Source organism: Schistocerca americana, chromosome X (genome assembly GCF_021461395.2).
Source record: "Schistocerca americana isolate TAMUIC-IGC-003095 chromosome X, iqSchAmer2.1, whole genome shotgun sequence".
Taxonomy (NCBI): Eukaryota; Metazoa; Arthropoda; class Insecta; order Orthoptera; family Acrididae; genus Schistocerca; species Schistocerca americana.
This window is the reverse complement of record NC_060130.1, coordinates 280720253-280741135: the sequence shown is the minus strand read 5'-3', so window position 1 is coordinate 280741135 and position 20883 is coordinate 280720253. Positions and strand designations below refer to the sequence as shown.

The following is a 20883-nucleotide window of genomic DNA, read 5'->3' as shown; positions in this document are numbered from 1 at the left end:
CTACAGGAGTCATACCACACAATATCCACCAGTACATCAACGCAATACAGCCACATCCAAACGTATATATACAGCTACAGAAATCTGTAATTGTTGATACATGTTCAATTACCCGAAAGTTCCTAAATGCAATGTAACATATACCGTACAGTAAAAAGGAAGTCACGCTTGATCAAGGTCCGCGTCACTTTCTATTTTTAACCAGACATAACGTCTGAGGAAGGAAAGAAATAATAACAATCTCCTCTGACAACATGCACTTTGTGAGTAACATAAAATCAGCAGCTAGAGAATAGGAGGCCCAACTTGGAAAAATTGACCAGGCAGAAAAGTTTAAATACCGAGATGAATGGATAGGGCCGCACCTATTAGAGAAAGAAGCATTCGTTTTGCGCATTCACAAAATGGAAATGGCCTGCCAACTAACTAAAATGAGAGATCGATATTCTTAAATGCCAAAATTAGACACTACTAAAGTGTTATTACACCGGCAGAGGCTCTTACAATGGACAAGAGAGGTGAAATGGAGAAACTTGAGGCCAAAGAAGGAATGATTTTGAGAAGAATCATGGATCTCATGAAAGAAAAGAGAGAGTACAGTACACGTCAGAACTACGAACTATATAAACACGTGGAGAAGGTAAGTGACACTTTTCAGAAAACAGTGAATGCCTTTTATGTCTACATGACTTGAATGAGCCCGGGAAGAATATCCAAAAGGATATTAACCTTCTTTCAAGATAATAAAATCAAAGGTCCATGGTTCACAGAAGTCGAAGGCGAAATGCCAGAACTGTAAATTTCTGCTAAAGATATCCAGAAGCGTGATCGGCTAAAAGAAAAACTACGAATTTGCAACGGCCTCCAGAGAAAGCCAGAACAGGAAAGGAGTGGACCCAAGACAGAAAAGAACAAAACTGGAAACGAATTCAGGAGCATTGGGCGGCAGTTAAGACTCGGAAAAAGGGCCAATTGAATTTACGTGGTCTTTATTTGTCCCCAACAAAGGAATAATAACAATAATAATAATAATTCCATAAAAATGAAACAGTACTCCTTCCCAATTTATTGTGCTCTGAATAGCAAAACCGAATGGGAGCTATTGTTACCTTTCCACATTTATGCTTCGCAAGCTAACTTACGTTGTGAGACAGAGGGTACTTTCGGCATCTTTTCCTTGCTTTAATTTTCCATTCGCGAATGGTATATGGGAGGTATGACTGTCGGTAAGTCATCATATGAGCCGGAATTTCTGATTTATCTGTCATGGGCGTTAAGGGCAATTTACGTGGTAGCAAATAAAGTTTCCCGGCGCTTCTTAGAACATCCTGTCTGAGAATTTTAACATTGAACCTCTCAGTGATGCACGACGCCTCTCTTGAGGTGTCCGCTACTGTATCTTGACGAATAACTGGGTTATTTTCTCGCTTCTACTAAACAAACTCAAACGAAAATCTCCGTTCTTCTTCCGACATTTTCTATTCGCTCTATTAATCATACCTGGTAATTGTCCCGGTATGATGAACAGTACCCGAGAATCGGCCGAAAGTGCGTGTTCCTAGCAACTTCTTTCGCTGATTAACTGCAGTTGCTAATGATTATGAAGCTGTCTGACACATACTTTCCCTACTATTAGTTTTATTGGTTTGTGCATTTTATTAGGCTCCAGATAGATACTTTTTAGCACATTTCAAGGAGCTGGAGCAGCATCCTTACAAGGAACGCTAAAAAATGTCAAAAACACAGGCAGCAGAAAACCTGTTAACAAAATAAATACATACTGTAGAAAATACAAAATATTATGTTTTTGTTTATGAATAAACTGGCTCGTCTGTATTACGGTGCACGAACTATTTCCCACGCCAGTTTCATTCTCCTCACCGTTTACAAGGGAAATCTAAAGGTTTTAAGTGGCAAACTCTCTGTCTGTCTCTCTGTGCGTGAAGAACCAGGAAGCACGATAGGTGTGCAGGCCCTGTTGCTCGAAGCCACACGCATCACAATCGAGGCGCCAGTAGCAAAAGTAGAAATCAGTCATGGACAAATTTTCAACAACTTGCACAAAATTTTGAACATAACGAAGGACGCCAACCGCTGTGATCCGCTATTGCTCACAGTCATTCAAAATACCCGCATAACCGCCGCTACTACGGAAATATTATGGCCATATAATCAGCAAGAACGAGTAATGGGCTTCACACTACGACACAAAGATAAAGAAGCCAAGAAAGCAGTGGAAACTTGTGTATTCAACTCCACCGAGAAAGTGAATATTCAACAGTCATCGGCCGAGTTGATGTTAAGTTTTTTTTTTGGGGGGGGGGGGGGGGGGGTTGGCGAGGGGCAGGCCGAGGTGTTGTTTTTGTTTCACGACAACGTCGCAACTTATTCTGCGCTTCTTTTCGCTATCAAATTTTGCCTCACTCTCCCTATTTTCGTGGAATTATACCCAGAGACATCTACCTCTTTCCTCGGATGAAGAAACTATTGTGTAATAGGCATTTCCAGAATGCAAACGAAGGGAGTTTCGAAGAGGAACTCCTTCTGAAAAGCGAAAATGCAGATCTTTGCAACCAAGGTCTTCGTCAACTGTTCCACCGTTAGGAAGAATCTGTCGCACTGAAGGGTGAATATGTTGAGATATACTAAGTTGCCATATGCACATTTGTGTAATCACTGCATTCGTAGTTGCTTTCCAATTATTAAAGATATCAAAATCCGTCTGTAGAATTACTAGAATATGCGTATTTATATCACCGTATTCATTTCGTTTTACTGATATAAGAATTCGTCAGTGGCAACGTATTTACAACTTTGATTTGCTTTGTAGAGTTAAAAAAAAAATTGCGGGCGGAGTGGCCGTGCGGTTCTAGGCGCTACAGTCTGGAACCGAGCGGCCGATACGGTCGCAGCTTCGAATCCTGCCTGGGGCATGGATGTGCGTGATGTCCTTAGGTTAGTTAGGTTTAATTAGTTCTAAGTTCAAGGCGACTGATGACCTCAGAAGTTAAGTCCCATAGTGCTCAGAGCCATTTGAACCATTTTTTTTAAAAATTCATTACAAAAATAAAATAAAATACTGAGGTGTAATTGTTTACTTACTTTACTTAGTGTTCGATGTTCGCTTACACCAGGAATTGTCATTTACTTGTACATTTTTGATACATTCCTTCGTTTGGCAGTGATTTTTTATGCGTAATCTACGTTTCTTTGCATCACTACACATTTACTGAAATACGACACGATCTATCATCAGTAGTGTATGTTTGAATACTCCTTGACTAACATACTCATTTTTGTATTTTTTGTGTAGTGTTGCCAACTTCGCCACTAGTTTTGGTTTTCAGTTTATCTAAAAATGTTCTCTTCATCTGTGATTTGTGATATGTGCATTATGTCGTTTTAATTATGTTGATGTGATTTATTTAGCATCTAAGTGAAATGACAGAGCAGTGTGAGAGTGAGAAGTCTAGATGAGTGTAGGTGGAAAGAGGAGAGGGACGGCAGGACAAAGATGAGAAAAGGTAGTGAATGTAGGGGAAGGAAGAGCGAGTTGGTAATGAGACCGAGGGAAGAGGGGAGGAAGTAGAGGTGAAATGGAGGGGAAACTAAAGTCACTTGCTCCCTTCCGTCTTTACATGCAGGCTAATCACAGGTACTTCTGTACCGATTTTGTCTGGTTATGACTAACAGATATACTTATTCATAAGGAACGTTTTTGTATATAATTTATAAATATTTCGTACAAACTGTCTAAATGGAAGTGACGCCATTGCCACCTGATGAACAGCCGCCCTAATTCGAGAGAGTTGCTGTGTATTGAGAAAACATGAAGCGTGGCGTAATCACCACCTAATATGTTAGCCTAGCGGAAGAGCGTGTGATTGTGGGAACGAATCCTGGCTGGGCCACTTTTTTTCACCCTGCGTTTTACCCTGATGTGGATATACAGATTTAGAAATATGACGAGAATTTCAGACTGCCAGTTTCTGTTTTTTCTGTGTTAGTAACTGCAGTTCGCCCTTTTAATTCACTGTAAATTCTTTGAACAACGGGCAGTTTGAAGTATCAAAATAAATATGACCAATAACGAACAGATAACCATCACATCAACAGGCTGTGATATGAGACCTACAATTTGAAACAACTAAAGTTATTTTACCAATAGTTTCCCTACTATTTCTTGAGATCAATTATATCGCGAAAAAATGCGAATCCAAAATACGAGTATGTCGTGTTTTATTTTTTGAGCTACAAATTACAAAGTTTTCTGTAAAACGACATCAGAAACTTTGCTTTGTTCACATACGTTCTTTCAGCAGAGCAGCAAACTTCCTCCTTCCTGCCTTCCTTGGATCAAACGTAGAGGTGGACCCGATTCTTTGCGTAGCACGGTGAAGAAATCTTCCGTAAACAGTCCACGCCAAAGAATTGCGTTAATTAGTCCCAATAGTGCGTCACAGTGCGTAATAACCTTCACAAGAAGAGTGCTTTCACACTAGCTAAACATGTCCATCATGCGTGATTTTTATAATTTTTCTTTTATTTGTGCCACCTCAACCAGCCTGAAATACGTATTGATTCACTCACATACACAACACACATGATTTGCAGACAATAAGTATACTGCTTATAAACGAACACTGTTCAAAAGAATTAGGGGAACACGTGAATTAACTTCCGGTATGTTTTATCTGTTTTATTTTCTTAGACAGGCGGAATCGGCAGTCTTATTGCATAGCTTGAGATCTGCGCTTTCAATTTATGCAACAATTAAAATCATTCGCCATCTATTGGCTCTGTCATGCGTTACAGTGGCAGGGGCCGACAGAAGGCGTAAAGCTTTGTGTCGTGCAGTCATCAAAGGTACACGAGTGAGTCTTCGGCTCCGAAATCCCATTTCGATTATTTTTCATTGAATGGTTCGCACACTGACACTTGTTGTTGGCCCAGCATTAAAATCTGCAGCAGTTTGCTGGAGGGTTGCACTTCCGTCACGTTGAACGATTCTCTTCAATCGTCGCTGGTCCCGTTCTTGCAGGATCTCTTTCCCGCCGCAGCGATGTCGGAGATGTTTTACCGGATTCCTGATATTCGCGGTATATTCGTTAAATGATCTTACGGGAAAATCCCCACTTCATCGCTACCTCTGAGATACTGGGTCCCATCGCTCGTCCGCCGACTATAACACCACGTTCAAACTCATTTAAATCTTGATAGCCTGCCATTGTAGCAGCAATAACCGATCTAACAACTGCTCGAGACGCTTTTCGTCTTACATGGGCGCTGCCGACTGCAGCGTCATATTCTGCCTGTTTACATATATCCGTATTTGAATACACGTGCCTATACTAGTTTCTTAGGCGCTTCAGTGTGTGACAGTCATACCTCCAGACAACTTTCCTACCGTGCGCTGCTTACAATGCGTAACTTAAATGGAAGTGATCATATTCAGTGTCTGGCTTCCAACATTAATGTGGTCCGTAAGTAGTCGTTAATTGTGTGTTATTGTTTTGTGAATTTGGTAGTTTTCTTGAAAAATAAGGAGATTACTGGTTTTACTGATTTTCACGCTACTAATATTCGGTTTCATTGTGCATGTCCTGGGTTAATGCTGTTTAAGGTGGTCTGCAAATTTTGAATGGGGTATACTTGATAATTAAATGTTTATGACAGCTGCGCCTGTGTGAACTTTCTCGTCTCTTTTATGTCGTATATGCGCTGATGAGGTGGGTGTTCGTATTATTTCGTGCAACCACTGTACGCCAACATTTTCTGAAGTATTATTTATGTTTCCCCAAAATCAGAAACGACGTAGGGACATGTAAACGGCCCCTGTAACTGATCTGCTACGCCTCAGTCTGGACGTGTGTGTTGCAGCAAGCGGCGATGACGAACAAGGAGATGTGGAAGCGCATGGTGGAGCTGTACCCGCAGGTGTGCCGGCTGCGGCAGAACACGACGGAGATGCAGGAGGCGGCGAGGCGAGTGCTGGACACAAAGGGCGACACTATAGCTCCTGCTGTCGCCAGCGCCTGCCGAGAAGTCCTCGAATTCCCTGTCGGCAACTTTGACGTGCTGGCGGAGCGAGTGCTCACGTGCTTCAGGTAGGCCGCCATGCAAAATACTGTCCTACAAAAGCGATATGTTTCACAATAAAATCCCAGGTGGTGGCGGTGGGGGAAGTTATGGTACGGGCTGTAGCAGTAGTAGTAAAGGTGACGGTGGTGGTGGTGTTGGTGGTGGTGGTAGTGGTGGCTTATACGAAAGCAAAATGGTCATGCTTTTTTCATATAAAATGTGTCAGGTAGCGGTAGACAGGTTTATAAATATGATATATCACATAGTCTATAGAAATATTTATGTTTTTAAATGTGCCCTTATTAATTAGAAGATAGTAACATATCATGGAGTAAGACTAGATCGTTGAAGGTGAGATTAAAATCATGACAAAAGATTTTCATGTTGCCAGCCTAACAACAGAGTAGTTTCGAAGGAAGTTTATAACGTTCTTTCTACCCATCCTCTACAATCGATGTGTGGAGTTCCTATGAAAAATAGTCATTTGCAGACTTTGGTCCACGCCCCTCCTTCCATCAGTTGAACGAATCGCCTGCCTTCTGATGTGGGGAGGATATAATAACTGGGGTTCAAATGGCTCTGAGCACTATGGGACTTAAAATCTGAGGTCTTCAGTTCCCCAGAACTTAGAACTACTTAAACCGAACTAATCTAAGGACATCACACACATCCACGCCAGAGGCAGGATTCGAACCTGCGACCGCAGCAGTCGCGCGGTCCCGGACTGAAGCGCCTAGAACCGCGGCCGACATAATAACTGGGGAACTCGACGTTGTGTCCTGGTGGTGCCAGTCGATACTTTCGGCTGCTATGTAACATCGTCTTAGGTGGGAGTATTCTTATCAAATTTGCGATACGCAGTATCGCAAGTGGTACTTGAGTGGAAGCCGCTGTACTGTTTGACAAAATTGTCCTCAGCTTTATTTCCACTGCGTCTTTGATCACAGAGTCCCGGAGCTTTACGAGGGCGTGCTGAAAACTAATGCCTCATAATTTCTTATGTGAAAACTTTTAGAAATTTTTAAGTAAAACAGTCCTTGTACATCTTTATTCATCATGTCTACATATTTCTTTCTCAACATAGTCAGTCTGGCAACGAACACATTGCTCCCGATGAGAAACCAGTTTGTTAATACTGTCTGTAGAATGTTTGACTTCGTTGACGGAGCCACAGCCTCACCTGTGCTTGCACCGCTCGAAAATGTTCAAATGTGTGTGAAATCTTATGGAACTTAACTGCTAAGGTCATCAATCCCTAAGCTTACACACTACTTAACCTAAATTATCCCAAGGACAAACACACACACCGATACCCGAGGGAGGACTCGAACCTCCGCCGGGACCAGCCGCACAGTCGATGACTGCAGCGCCCTAGACCGCTGGGCTAACCCCGCGCGGCCCTCTGCTTGCACCGCTTCTTCACTATCAAAGTGAAGTCCTTGAAGGCCTTGTTTAAGTTCTGGGCACAGATGAAAATCGGATGAGGTCAAGGTATCGGGTTGTTACAGACGTCGCAGCGCTCGTGCGTAGTCTAACATTGTCATGCTGAAGGAGAAGGTACTCCATATGTGGACGAACTTTTCGAATTCAACACTCGATTACAGCACGACATAGTTACTTTACACACCGCTATTTTACAGGACACAATTCAGAGCTCTTTAGCAACAGAGGGCTCATAGTTAGATAAAATATGGGGGTCGACTTTGCATCAACGATGGGATAATCCATTACCTTCAATCGAGAATAATGACATTAGTCAGAGATTACAGTCGGCCACACGTGACGTATGGTGGTGTCCGCTAAGTGCTCTATATAAACAGGACCTCCACGGCGTGGCAGCCAGTCGTTGACTCACCACGGAAGATGTTGCCCACAGTTCGCAACGAAACGTTAGGAAGAAGAAGTTTTACAGATCGACCACGGCCTCTCAGCCCGGAAGTTTTAACTAATGAAGACGCCGACCGTGAAAACCTACACGTTAGTATCGAAATCAGTTTGAACAAATGCTACATCAGCGGCGTGGGGGGGGGGGGGGGGGGATACGCTAAGAACTGAGGCACTCCTTCAGGCAACAAGCTGTATTTTAGACAAAGTCTGTGCACATATCGTCAGGAATGTGTATGTCTTCTTCGCGGAGCGCCAGATACTACTGCGTCTCTGACCTGCACAGTCGATGGATTGTCATTCGAGGTCTGCCACCAACCACTACTGATGCTTTTCGAAGTCACTTACTAATCAAACGGATGAACATTCATTAGGAAAATATTCAGATCCTCTGGCTATGACACGTGTTCACTGGACATCTTGCCGACTCAAAGTCACAGAACATTTTCAGGCTTGTGGCATTGATCTTTTGTTTATTGTCATGTACCTAATTTAAAGTACGTGTTCTGACAAAATTGAAGGACGAAGAAGGCTAATAACACTAAAAAACTCAGTAGTACCGTTTGCTTCATCTTGTAACATAGGATGTCTATGTTTAGCATTCAACGCTTGTAAAGTTATGGCACTAACCTACAGACACTGAAATGTTATAGTTCACAACAGCCATGACGGTCATCGGACACATAGTACGGCGCCTTAGTCACATGATTCACCTTTTAGAAGCATGTATTTTCGCCTACGGAAAGCATTTTGAACGTAGATTGTAAATTAATGCGTTTACATTAAGTGTTTGGCTTTGTATTGAGCTATGCTGTTGTGGTTGCAACAATATTGAGATTTTAATTGTGTCATATCTTTTTGTGCTTTTTGTGCCATGAATAAAGAGCGACAGATACACTGAAGAACGCCGCGCGGGATTAGCCGAGCGGTCTGGGGGCTGCAGCCATGGACTGGGCGACTGGTCCCGGCGGAGGTTCGAGTCCTCCCTCGGGCATGGGTGTGTGTGTTTGTCCTTTGGATAGTTTAGGTTAAGTAGTGTGGAAGCTTAGGGACTGACGACCTTAGTAGTTAAGTCCCATAAGTTTTCACAAACATTTGAACATTTTTTATACTGAAGAGCCAAGGAACCGCCCCCCCCCCCCCCCAACAAACTATAATATGGTCGCCCTTGGAGCCACGCATAGCCTTCATGAGATGTGATATAAGCATAAACCACTCTAATTTCCTACAATGTTGCCATATTGTCTATTTTATTAGCGCGTTTTTCCCAGACGATAAACATATGACATTTGCGTCAATTTCGAGACACCCTGTACGTAGTAGTAATATAATAATAATAATAATAATAATAACAATAATAATATATGAACTTGAAGGTGGAGCTGATGGAGACAGCCCGACAGGCTGCTCCAGATACTTTCGGTATTTTGCATTGCAGTGAGCTGTTTTAGCATTTATACTCCACCAAAATATGTGCAAAAGTAATAGCTTCGTAACAATTATTTTGTGTGTGAATAGAATGGCGCAAAACCCATGTTTTAACGCCACACGCTAGAAACTGAATAGGAACTGTTAAAGCAGCAATAGTAACGTTTTATATTTATAAATTAACACTCATTTTCGGTTCACTAACTTCAAGTAACTCAACACTAACTGCTTCATGTTTTTTGTTTTATGTCTGTCTGGAGCAAGACACGCATAGTTAATGCCAAAAATCGAAGTCAAATAACAAGTTTCCCATACCACCTTTCTAATAAGTAAATGAGCCAGCTGCCTCCCACTCACACGCTCCGTGACTTCTGCCACTGACACATTTTTGTTTCCCCAACGGTCAGTCGATAAGCTTTCATTTTTATAAAACTGATTGCAATTAGTCTTGTTAGTTCATAAAAAAGTTTTTCATACTACATCTTATTACATTTATTTGACTTGTTCTTTCACCTTGTTTACTGTCACAAAATAGGCATGTTTTGTCCACATTCAGAGTTACATATCGTTTCGGTTATTAATGGTTGGTTGATTGCTTGACTTGAGGTTCAAAATGGTTCAAATGGCTCTGAGCGCTATGGGACTTAACATCTGTCGTCATCAGTCCCCTAGAACTTAGAACCATTTAAACCTAACTAACCTAAGGATATTACACACAGCCATGCCCGAGGCAGGATTCGACCCTGCGACCGTAGCGGTCACGCGGTTCCAGACTGAAACGCCTAAAACCGCACGGCCACATCGGCCGGCTAGACTTGAGGAATGGACCAAACAGTGAGGTCATTGGGTTCATCGGATTAAGGAATGGTGGGGAAGGAAATCGGCCGTGCCCTTTCAAAGGAACCATCCCGGCATTTGCGTGAAGCGAAATAGGGATATCACGGAAAACCGAAATCAGAATGGCTGGACGCGGGTTTGGACCATCGTCCTCCCGAATGCGAGTCCAGTGTGCTATAATCACTGCGACACCTCGCTCGGTGATTAATAATGTCGTGTTTAGTTTTATATGACTAATATTCAGCTTCAACACTCACCCACATGAATGCAATGATTTGACATGGAGATAAATTAATAATCAATGTTGGTTTTTATGAAACAGCCAAACTTTTTACAAAATTTTTGAATTCACATTTTGGAAACAATGAAGTACTCCATATCCGTGTATTTTTGTCTGTCATTTTTAATTGTTGCATTTACGAAAAAAATTCGGGGAGAGTGATAAATATCTTCTCAAAGCCACACAGTAGTCAAAGCCCGAAAAGACATGCTATCAATCCAAGCTGTAAATCGAAAAATATTCTACAGTAATTTAGGTTATCGATATCTAAATTAAGAAATAGCTGGAGTACTTTTATTTCAATATGCTATTTCGGCTGCAAATAATACTGAAATTTGAGTTTTGTTTTATATTTATTGTTCACAAATAAACTGTGACGCAGAGTAAACTGAAGTTCACTGTTATAGCACCATTACATGAGTAGTAAAATACAGATTAATTGTAAGTAGTCTTCCATAAATCGAAAAATACGGTACAATAATGTACGATACCGGTATCAATATTAAAACGCAGCTGAGACTGTTTTATTTCACAGTTATGTTGCGGCTGCAATAATATTGAAATTTGAATTGTGTCTTAGCTTTATTGTTCGCGAATAAACTGTGGTGAACAGTAAACTAAAGTTCACTGTCAGCACCACTCCATATGTAGTGAAAGGCATAATCATTGGAAGTAGTCTTCTTTCCATGAGCATTTACCCCAGCCAGTACGGGCTCTATTGTACTCAAGCTTTGGTTATTGTATTTTTATTTAACTTTGCTGTCCGAATGCCCTTCCAGTTACGGCAAGCATCAGTTAACTAAGGAGAGGAATTCGGATGAGTAAACGGTCTTTATTCTGTGTATGGTGGTACTCGTGCATCGCATTTTCTGGGGCGGAAGGTGGGGGCCATCCAAGAATTTTCCTAAATGAACGTGGGAAACATCGCTCAGGCTAGTAGTAGCACTAGGGATGGCGTTTACCGCTGAAACGACCAGTTTCCGGTTATTAAAACCGCTCAAAATAACCGGCTTCTGAAATAACCGAGTTTTGGTTTTTTATTCCTGTTATTTCCTGTAATAAACGTAGAAATGGAGTGTGAAATACTTGGACTCCCTCAGTTTCAAGATAAATTGAATAAAATATTAAATTAAATAGGCAAATAAAAGAAATCTTAATCTGTCCACCGTTCGCTGCTTTTCTCGACAAGTGATAAGTAGTTGAATACTGCAAATAATCACCGGTGTTCTCCTATTGACTCCAATTTTTTGAAACTCTGCTTAAAAATCATGTTGTAATCGGGGTTCATATCACCATTTGGATATTATGAATAGTCATGCAGAAGGGTGGAAACTGAGGTTGCGGAACTCTATTTTTCGTGTTAACTTCGCCGTTTTCAAGGGCTACAAGCAGATAAACGCATGTTATGCAGACACAGACAGCAGATCAGTTACTTTCTATTTTTATCGTAAACTGTGAATGAACTGTTATTAAGTTTTTAATTTATAGCTGTTGTTACAGTAAGTTCCTGCCTCCTGTCTTCGTAGAAATGGTGGACAAACTTTGATCTTTTAATCTTATTTATGGATTCTTCCGTCTCTTCATGACAGAACAATTCGATATTGAGGGTTGAATAACACTTAGGCGATTTTTCGTTCTACTTATTTTTATTAGTATGAACTAGTTTTCAGCTTATTAGGCCATCTTCAGATAACTACTGGCTATTATTTACAAGAAGCTTGTGGTCTTACGAACCAAACATTCTGGGCTAAGATACAACGCACTTACATACGATCTTTAGTTGTGGTCTTGTCTTTGGAATTGTCAAACGGGTCTTTTGACCTTTTGTGTTGTAAAACTGTTCTTTAACATAAAACATCACATTTTATGGTTTGTCAATACCATGTATTGCAACAATTAGAATTGTTTAGAATAAACATTATTAAATATTTACAATTTTTTGGTATTTGATGTGAACAGTTGCACTTTAGCAGGACTTGGTTAAGTTTTTAATTTCTTCATTAACGGTTTTGTGGAGTCTTTGTTAAAGACACTGTAGGTATTAGGTGTGAGGAGTTGTTTCACTTTTTCAACATATTTACTTTTGTCCATGAGGGCGAAGGTACTACTTTTATCTGCTCTCACAATAATTGTTTTTTTTTTGGGCGATTGTAAATTTGTAATAATGTGAATTCTAAATAATTCTAATTGTTGGCATACGTGGTACTGACAAACCATAAAATGTGATTTTTTATGTTACAGACCAGTTTTACAGAACAAAAAGTCAAAAGATCCGTTTGGCAATTCCAAAGACAATACCATAATTAAGGATCGTATGTAAGTGCGTTGTATCTTAGTCCAGTAGGTTTGGTTCCTAAGAACACAAGCTCCTTGTAAACAATAGCCAGTAGTTATCTGAAGATGGCCTAATAAACCGAAAAATAGTTCATACAAACAAAAATCAGTAGAACAAAAACCCGCCTAAGTGTTATTCAGCCCTCAATATTTAATCTTTTAAAGCAAGTGAAACATTGTACGTTACTCCGTAAAAATATTTGCAGACTATGATTGGTACCATTCTGCAATTGAACGAATCGTCCGGCGACATCAGAGAGAAGCTGCCGTATATTCTTACACAATGCATATAAACGCGTAACTTAAGCCACGACAAACGGCAACAGGGACATCATTATGTCAGCAGTACTGTACCAAATCTTATGCCAAGTGTTTGTTGATCGTTTCTATCGGCATTGGTATTGAATAGCACTGATTACTTTTCAGATTTTCTATAATAACGCAATATTCCAAGCCAATGCATAATTTGCGAATAAAAATTAGTCTTTTTTCAAAACGTGTGTTTGAAAACGAAACATTTTAGCACTGCTGCCACGGGTAATTGATATTTCGTTTTTTTTTTACTCGCTTGTTAGTAAAAAAAAGCACCTGTTATAACTGAGGCCAAACAAATACCAAAACATACTGGTTATTCAGAACTACCGGTATCAGTTTTTCCCATGTGATTCTTCAATTTCTCCAGGCGTATTTTGTGACGAAGTAAATCTCGGGTGAACAGCCTGGTATGAGTGTGCATAGGACACAATATTTCGCGATCGACGACGTTGCCATCATCAGGTGCGCTAATGTACTGACCAGCGGTGGGCCGGCGCCATCTATATATAGGACAGACCCTCCTGAACGAGAAGACCTAGGACATAGCGCCCAGACGGCGGGAGAACGGACGCTGCACCTGGACCGCGCGCGGGGCGCGGACCGCACCGACTCATAGTAAGCGCCTGAGGGAGGAGCGGGAGGGCGATCTTCCTATATACAGGGTGTTACAAACAGGAACGGCCATACTTTCAGGAAACATACCTCACACACAAAGAAAGAAAATATGTTATGTGGACATGTGTCCGGAAACGCTTACTTTCCATGTTAGAGCTCATTTTATTACTTCTCTTCAAATCACATTCATCATGGAATGGAAACACACAGCAACAGAACGTACCAGCGTGACTTCAAACACTTTGTTACAGGAAATGTTCAAAACGTCCTCCGTTAGCGAGGATACATGCATCCACCCTCCGTCGCATGGAATCCCTGATTCGCTGATGCAGCCCTGGAGAATGGCGTATTGTATCACAGCCGTCCACAATACGAGCACGAAGAGTCTCTACATTTGGTACCAGGGGTTGCGTAGACAAGAGCTTTCAAATGCCCCCATAAATTAAAGTCAAGAGTATTGAGGTCAGAAGAGCGTGGAGGCCATGGAATTGGTCCGTCTCTACCAATCCATCGGTCACCGAATCTGTTGTTGAGAAGCGTACGAACACTTCGACTGAAATGTGCTGGAGCTCCATCGTGCATGAACCACATGTTGTATCGTACTTGTAGAGGCACATGTTCTAGCAGCACAGGTAGAGTATCCCGTATGAAATCATGATAACGTGCTCCATTGAGCGTAGGTGGAAGAACATGGGGCCCAATCAAGACATCACCAACAATGCCTGCCCAAACGTTCACAGAAAATCTGTGTTGATGACGTGATTGCACAATTGCGTGCGGATTCTCGTCAGCCCACACATGTTGATTGTGAAAATTTACAATTTGATCACGTTGGAGTGAAGCCTCTTCCGTAAAGAGAACATTTGCACTGAAACGAGGATTGACACATCGTTGGATGAACAATTCGCAGAAATGTACCTGTGGAGGCCAATCAGCTGCTGTTAGTGCCTGCACATGCTGTGCATGATACGGAAACAACTGGTTCTCCCGTAGCACTCTCCATACAGTGACATGGTCAACGTTACCTCGTACAGCAGCAACTTCTCTGACGCTGACATTAGGGTTATCGTCAACTGCACGAAGAATTGCCTCGTCCATTGCAGTTGTCCTCGTCGTTCTAGGTCTTCCCCAGACGCGAATCATAGGCTGGAATGTTGCGTGCTCCCTAAGACGCCGATCAATGCTTCGAACGTCTTCCTGTCGGGACACCTTCGTTCTGGAAATCTCCCTCGATACAAACGTACTGCGCCACGGTTATTGCCGCGTGCTAATCCATACATCAAATGGGCATCTGCCAACCCCGCATTTGTAAACATTGCACTGACTGCAAAACCACGTTCGTGATGAACACTAACCTGTTGATGCTACGTACTGATGTGCTTGACGCTAGTACTGTAGAGCAATGAGTCGCATGTCAACACAAGCACCGAAGTCAACATTACCTTCCTTCAATTGGGCCAACTGGCGGTGAATCGAGGAAGTACAGTACATACTGACGAAACTAAAATGAGCTCTAACATGGAAATTAAGCGCTTCCGGACACATGTCCACATAACATCTTATCTTTATTTGTGTGTGAGGAATGTTTCCTGAAAGTTTGGCCGTACCTTTTTGTAACACCTTGTATACATGGCGCCGGCCCACCGGCGGTCAGTACTTCAGCGCACCTGATGATGGCAACGTGGTCGAATGCCGAAATATTGTGTCCTATGCACACTCATACCAGGCTGTTCACCCGAGATTTATTTCGTCGGTTTTTTTCATTCCTACTTCCTGTCTCGCAAGTTAGCACGGTGCGTGTTACGCAATACGAGCAGGTAATAATAATAATGAGTAGTAAAGAAAATAATAATGTTGCAGGAACTTCACGGTGGAGGTGATGGAATCGGCGAGGCGCCTGGAGGAGCAGCTGATCTCGGGCAGCATGGAGCGCATCGAGCAGACGGCGCAGATACTGGAGGAGTGCATCCCGGACGTGGAGTCGTGCGATCTGCCTGAGGAGGACGTGACGGCGATGGTGCAGTGCGTGGCCCGCCGGGAGGCGGACAAGTCGCTGGACGAGCGCGAGAAGGAGCTGGCCGTCTTCGCCACGCACCTCGTCACCTTCGCCGGCGCCAACTACACCATGCTGGTCCAGCGCATGAGTCGCTGCTTCGCGTACACCGTGGACTCGTACTCAAACGCGACCGAGGCCTTTTGGGACAATAACAGCCAGTGCACCGGAGTGCCGCGCGTCAAGGACGAGCTCTAGAGAATCGAGTGTCGAGCGAATGCGTGCGAGTCTTTAAAAGACTATTCTTGGACGCGAGAGAGGGAGAGAGAAGGAAAAGTCGAAGAGAAGGGCAGGAAATAGTTGAGTATATGAGTTCACGCCAGACAAAGAATGAATTAGAGGACATTTTCGTGAGGAGACTTCATGTCATGACAGTACTCGAGTGTCACAAAGGAGATAAACTATTACGTTTTTTTCGTAATAACAAAAATATACTGGCCTTCCATGATCAACTGTAGTACGTTATTTGTGAGCTAAAACACATTACTTTTTAATTCTTAAGATTTTTCCTCTCAGCCACGCTTTTAGAGGAAGCTCCGCTTTCTTGTACGCAAAGGAAGCGGCGAAAACGCTGTATAATTAGTTTCATGCTCTATAGACAGTCTCAACGACTTTTTATCGAAATGATGTGGGATGAGTCAGGTTACAGTATATGTATGCGTGATTGCTTTTAACGCGAGTGGCCGTGCGGTTCTAGGCCCTACAGTTTGGAGCCGAGCGACCGCTACGATCGCAGGTTCGAATCCTGCCTGGGGCATGGATGTGTGTGATGTCCTTAGGTTAGTTAGGTTTAATTAGTTCTAAGTTCTAGGCGACTGATGACCTCAGAAGTTAAGTCGCATAGTGCTCAGAGCCATTTGAACCATTTTTTTAACGCGAATAAACATATTACTTTTCAGTCCTATTTCTGCAGCTATACTTAAAACTAGTTTTTGTATCAGGCTACCAGTTTTAAATAAAAATGGGTCTGTGAAATGGAAGTAGAGGTTCAGAAGAAATTATTTTACCTTTGTTGGCGTGTAAGTTTTCTGAGTATCGTAACACGTCGTAGCGTAAAAAACTATACTGGAGAAACCAACGATCCGGTCACAACAGTGGCCTTCTTCAGGGTCTATTGATGTACTTCAGCTGTACAGAGTCGCTTATCTTTTGTCACTGCTGCTCACTGTGCGTGAGGTACGTCATAATTTTAAAAGATCGTTGCCATTGTTGGTCACCTGAGGCGAAAGAAGCGGGAACTTCCTTATAATAGGTTGCAACGGCGGAGGAAGTGGGGATCTGGTCTTGTCTATTGCTTCTTTCATTGTTTATGTGTGTGTGAAATCTTATGGGACTTAACTGCTAAGGTCATCAGACCCTAAGCTTACACACTACTTAACCTAAATTGTCCTAAGGACAAACACACACACCCATGCTCGAGGGAGGACTCGAACCTCCGCCGGGATCAGCCGCACAGTCGATGACTGCAGCGCCTTAGACCGCTCGGCTAATCCCGCGCGGCTTCTTTCGTTGTTTGCTATGACTGGTGTTCATCGGCGAATGAGGCGTGGGCTCCTGGTTTCCTCCCGCTCGACGCAGTCTATGCGGCGGCAATTATTCGCCGGTAGCGTTCGCGTCTCGTGTTGTTGGTATGGCCTATTGGACTCTAAGGACTGGCAGCCAGGATGCGGCAAGCCTGAATACATCATCTCTGATCATGTTGTAAGGGTGTTTTATTGTTTCTGTGGCTTCTCTGTTCTTGCGTTTTGTGAAAGCCGGCTGCTTAACCAGTGCGTGAGTGTCTTTAAATATGATTTCCTTGATGCAGTTTTGCCGGTGTTCCGCCACAGAAGACACGCAGTGCTGCCCCAGACGAATATAGCGCAAACTCCCCATTCTCACCACCGCTGCAACCTGTTATAATAACGTTCCCGCACCTTCCCCCCACAAGTGAAACGTCATGCTCAGTGAACAGCACTAAATGTCGTGTGACCAGGGCCTCCCGTCGGGTAGACCGTTCGCCGGTTGCAAGTCTTTCGATTTGACTCCACTTCGGCGACTTGCGCGTCGAAGGGATGAAATGATGATGATTAGGACAACGTAACACCCAGTCCCTGAGCGGAGAAAATCTCCGACCCAGCCGGGAATCGAACCCGGGCTCTTAGGATTGACATTCTGTCGCGCTGACTCCTTTTTTTTTTCATTTTGTTCGTTGTTGATCCTTGTTTTTGGTCGTTGCGATCGTCACATGACATCCGTTCAAGTTCGTTTGTTGATCCCTCCACTCAGCTTTTTTATTATAGAGGCCAACCAGCTCTCTGACCGAACATTTGCCTCTGAGCACTATGGGACTTAACATCTGTGGTCATCAGTCCCCTAGAACTTAGAACTACTTAAACCTAACTAACCTAAGGACATCACACACATCAATGCCTGAGGCAGGATTCGAACCTGCGACCGTAGCGGTCACGTGGTTCCAGGCTGAAGCGCCTAGAACCGCACGGCCACACCGGCCGGCTCTGACCGAACACTTTGACATTACGATGCGGCACGTTTCTCTGACAACGTTTATGTCAACTGACCCTACCCGCGGAATCCTACGAAATTATATTTCAGGTTTGATTTACACCGTGCTTTGGTACCTGTCAAACATTTTATGTTACTGATCAAATTTTTGTTGACGCATAATGAACTCATTTCGGAGCCACTGACAACATTAATAATAAGTAATGGTCATTTTTCATCTAGTGTTGTAGGTATGTGCGTTAGTATTCTTTTCAAATTGTGATGGATTATTTACGATGAATTTCATTTCTGTATGTACAGGGTATTTCAGAATTCCTGTTACAGGCTTCTGTGAGTCGTAGAGGGAGGGGACTTAGTAGATGAACTTCTGATGAGGAACTCATGTTCGGAAATTTACCTTGTCGAAGTGAAATAAGACTGAATACCGAATTACTTTTAAATCTGCTTTACGGTACGCACACAGCGAGACAGTAGTGACCTGCGTCCTCTACGATAGTTGCTCCACGCGGCGACATTGGTGTTCGTTGCACGAGCTGTATCTGCTACGCGACTCATGCTTTCAAACAGACTGGACTGAGCAGATCTGGAAAACATTCTCGATACATGCATTGTGCAGCTCTACCATTACGTAATGTACAGTGAAACGGCAGATTTTAAACTGATCCGTATCCAAACGGTACATTTCCGTACAAGGGTAAACTTAATCTACTACTAAAAAGAAATAAAAAAACAACAAAAAAGAAGCCTGCATGTATTGTGAAAGTGCAGTTAAAATGCTTAACTGCTTAAAGAGATATCTATCTGAAACATGACTACAGTTAACATTACATTTTTTATTCTTAGGGCTCGCAACTTCTGTGTCACGGGATAGTATGAATTTCAATATCACTATGTCATTTATAAAGTATGTTTAATTTTCACTAGCCAGATTAGACAATTGTTGAGACTTTGTGCCCAGGGTACGGAACTCGAATTCTAGTCCGACCCTGCTGCTTTAAATTTTCTGTCCACTTCCTGAACAATTTTACAACTCACCACTCTAAGCCTCGATGCAAATCGGACGTTAGACTTCGATTATACGTGGTTGTCATTTTAGCATACAATTCGACATAGTCTTCGCATAATTTACCATCTAGGTCCCGACGTTCTCAATATTTTAAAATAAGTGTGTGAACTTTATCTTCTACTGTTAATAAATTATTATTATTATTATTATTATTATTATTATTATTATTATTATCATCATAATTAGTACTTGTGTGTCTTCTGCATTTCAAGTATTACGTCCTTGCCTCTAACGGTGCCCATCTCTTCCTTGGTCTTATCGGGATTCATCGGCATACTGGATTATAATTTCCGAATTTTTAAGATAATCTGACGTTGTAAAGTAGTACACTACCTAAATGATCACCTCATCGCCTTCTGTTGTCTTCAGTTGAGTTTGGCTGGCTCTGAGCACTATGGGACTCAACTGCTGCGGTCGTAAGTCCCCTAGAACTTAGAACTACTTAAACCTAACTAACCTAAGGACATCACACACATCCATGCCCGAGGCAGGATTCGAACCTGCGACCGTAGTGGTCGTGAGGTTCCAGGCTGTAGCGCCTTTAACCGCTCGGCCACTCCGGCCGGCCTCAGTTGAGTTTCTTACGTTAAATATATTTAGTTAATTCCTAGCGTCGCTGTTTCTTAATCTGTCTGCTTTGGTACAGCATTTCACAGCCCTAAGGAACCTCATTTCCGCTGCCTGGATCTTATTTTCTGGTCGTTTGCAAATGACCCACGATTTTCTTCCGCAGAGTAGTGGGGTGGGGTTTGGGGGGGGGGGGGTGGGCGGCTATTTCTTTATAAAATGTCATCCTTGCTAATTTTTATGTCTTGTTTCTAGAGTTGTTGCTCCACGTAAGTTTCTAAATTTCCAAATTTTGCTACTTTCTTGTCTATATCTTTATGTGATATCACATCACAGATGATTAAAAAGACTGATTTGTTCTGCTTCTGAATTTTTACCGCTATTTTTTCTTATGGGGTCCTTCCAGTAAAAACTATGGTTTTAATCTTCTTTGTGGATATATGCATATTGTAGTCTCCAGTTAGTGTACTTTTCTTTTTTGCAAGTCATTCTCCTTCTCTATTGAAACTGTCACAAAGTCTGTATACGAGTATAAACCCAGTTCAGAGCAGTCTCCTTGGCTTCACTTCACACAGTAGCTTCTCATATTTTCTTTTACTCTTATAGTCTTTTTGTGTGATTGTGAAATGGATCTCTGCCTCGTGATGACTGGGTGTTGTGTGATGTCCTTAGGTTAGTTAGGTTTAAGTAGTTCTAAGTTCTAGGGGACTGATGACCATAGATGTTAAGTCCCATAGTGCTCAGAGCCATTTTGTTAAATGGAATGGATACCCTCTTTTCTCCTTTCTGCTCCCCTGTCTGCCTCCATTAACTTTACAGAGAGGTTTTTATCCAATGCAACAAATCCTAAGTGTTTCTCTCAGTTAAATTCTGCGTGTTTTTCAATGGCCAGTTTCATTAGAAATAATTCGTGAGTTG

At 42.3% G+C, this 20883-nt stretch overlaps 1 protein-coding gene across 1 annotated transcript in view; it reads left to right on the top strand.

Moving 5' to 3' along the window:
• Positions 1–16250, top strand: part of LOC124556830 — a 43167-nt gene extending 26917 nt beyond the window's left edge. The window contains exons 3-4 of the mRNA XM_047130845.1: positions 5881–6107; positions 15635–16250. Coding sequence (XP_046986801.1) covers positions 5881–6107; positions 15635–16025 — 618 coding nt within the window. The 3' untranslated portion in view covers positions 16026–16250. The remainder of the gene's footprint in view (positions 1–5880; positions 6108–15634) is intronic.
• The last annotated feature ends 4633 nt before the right edge of the window (positions 16251–20883 follow it).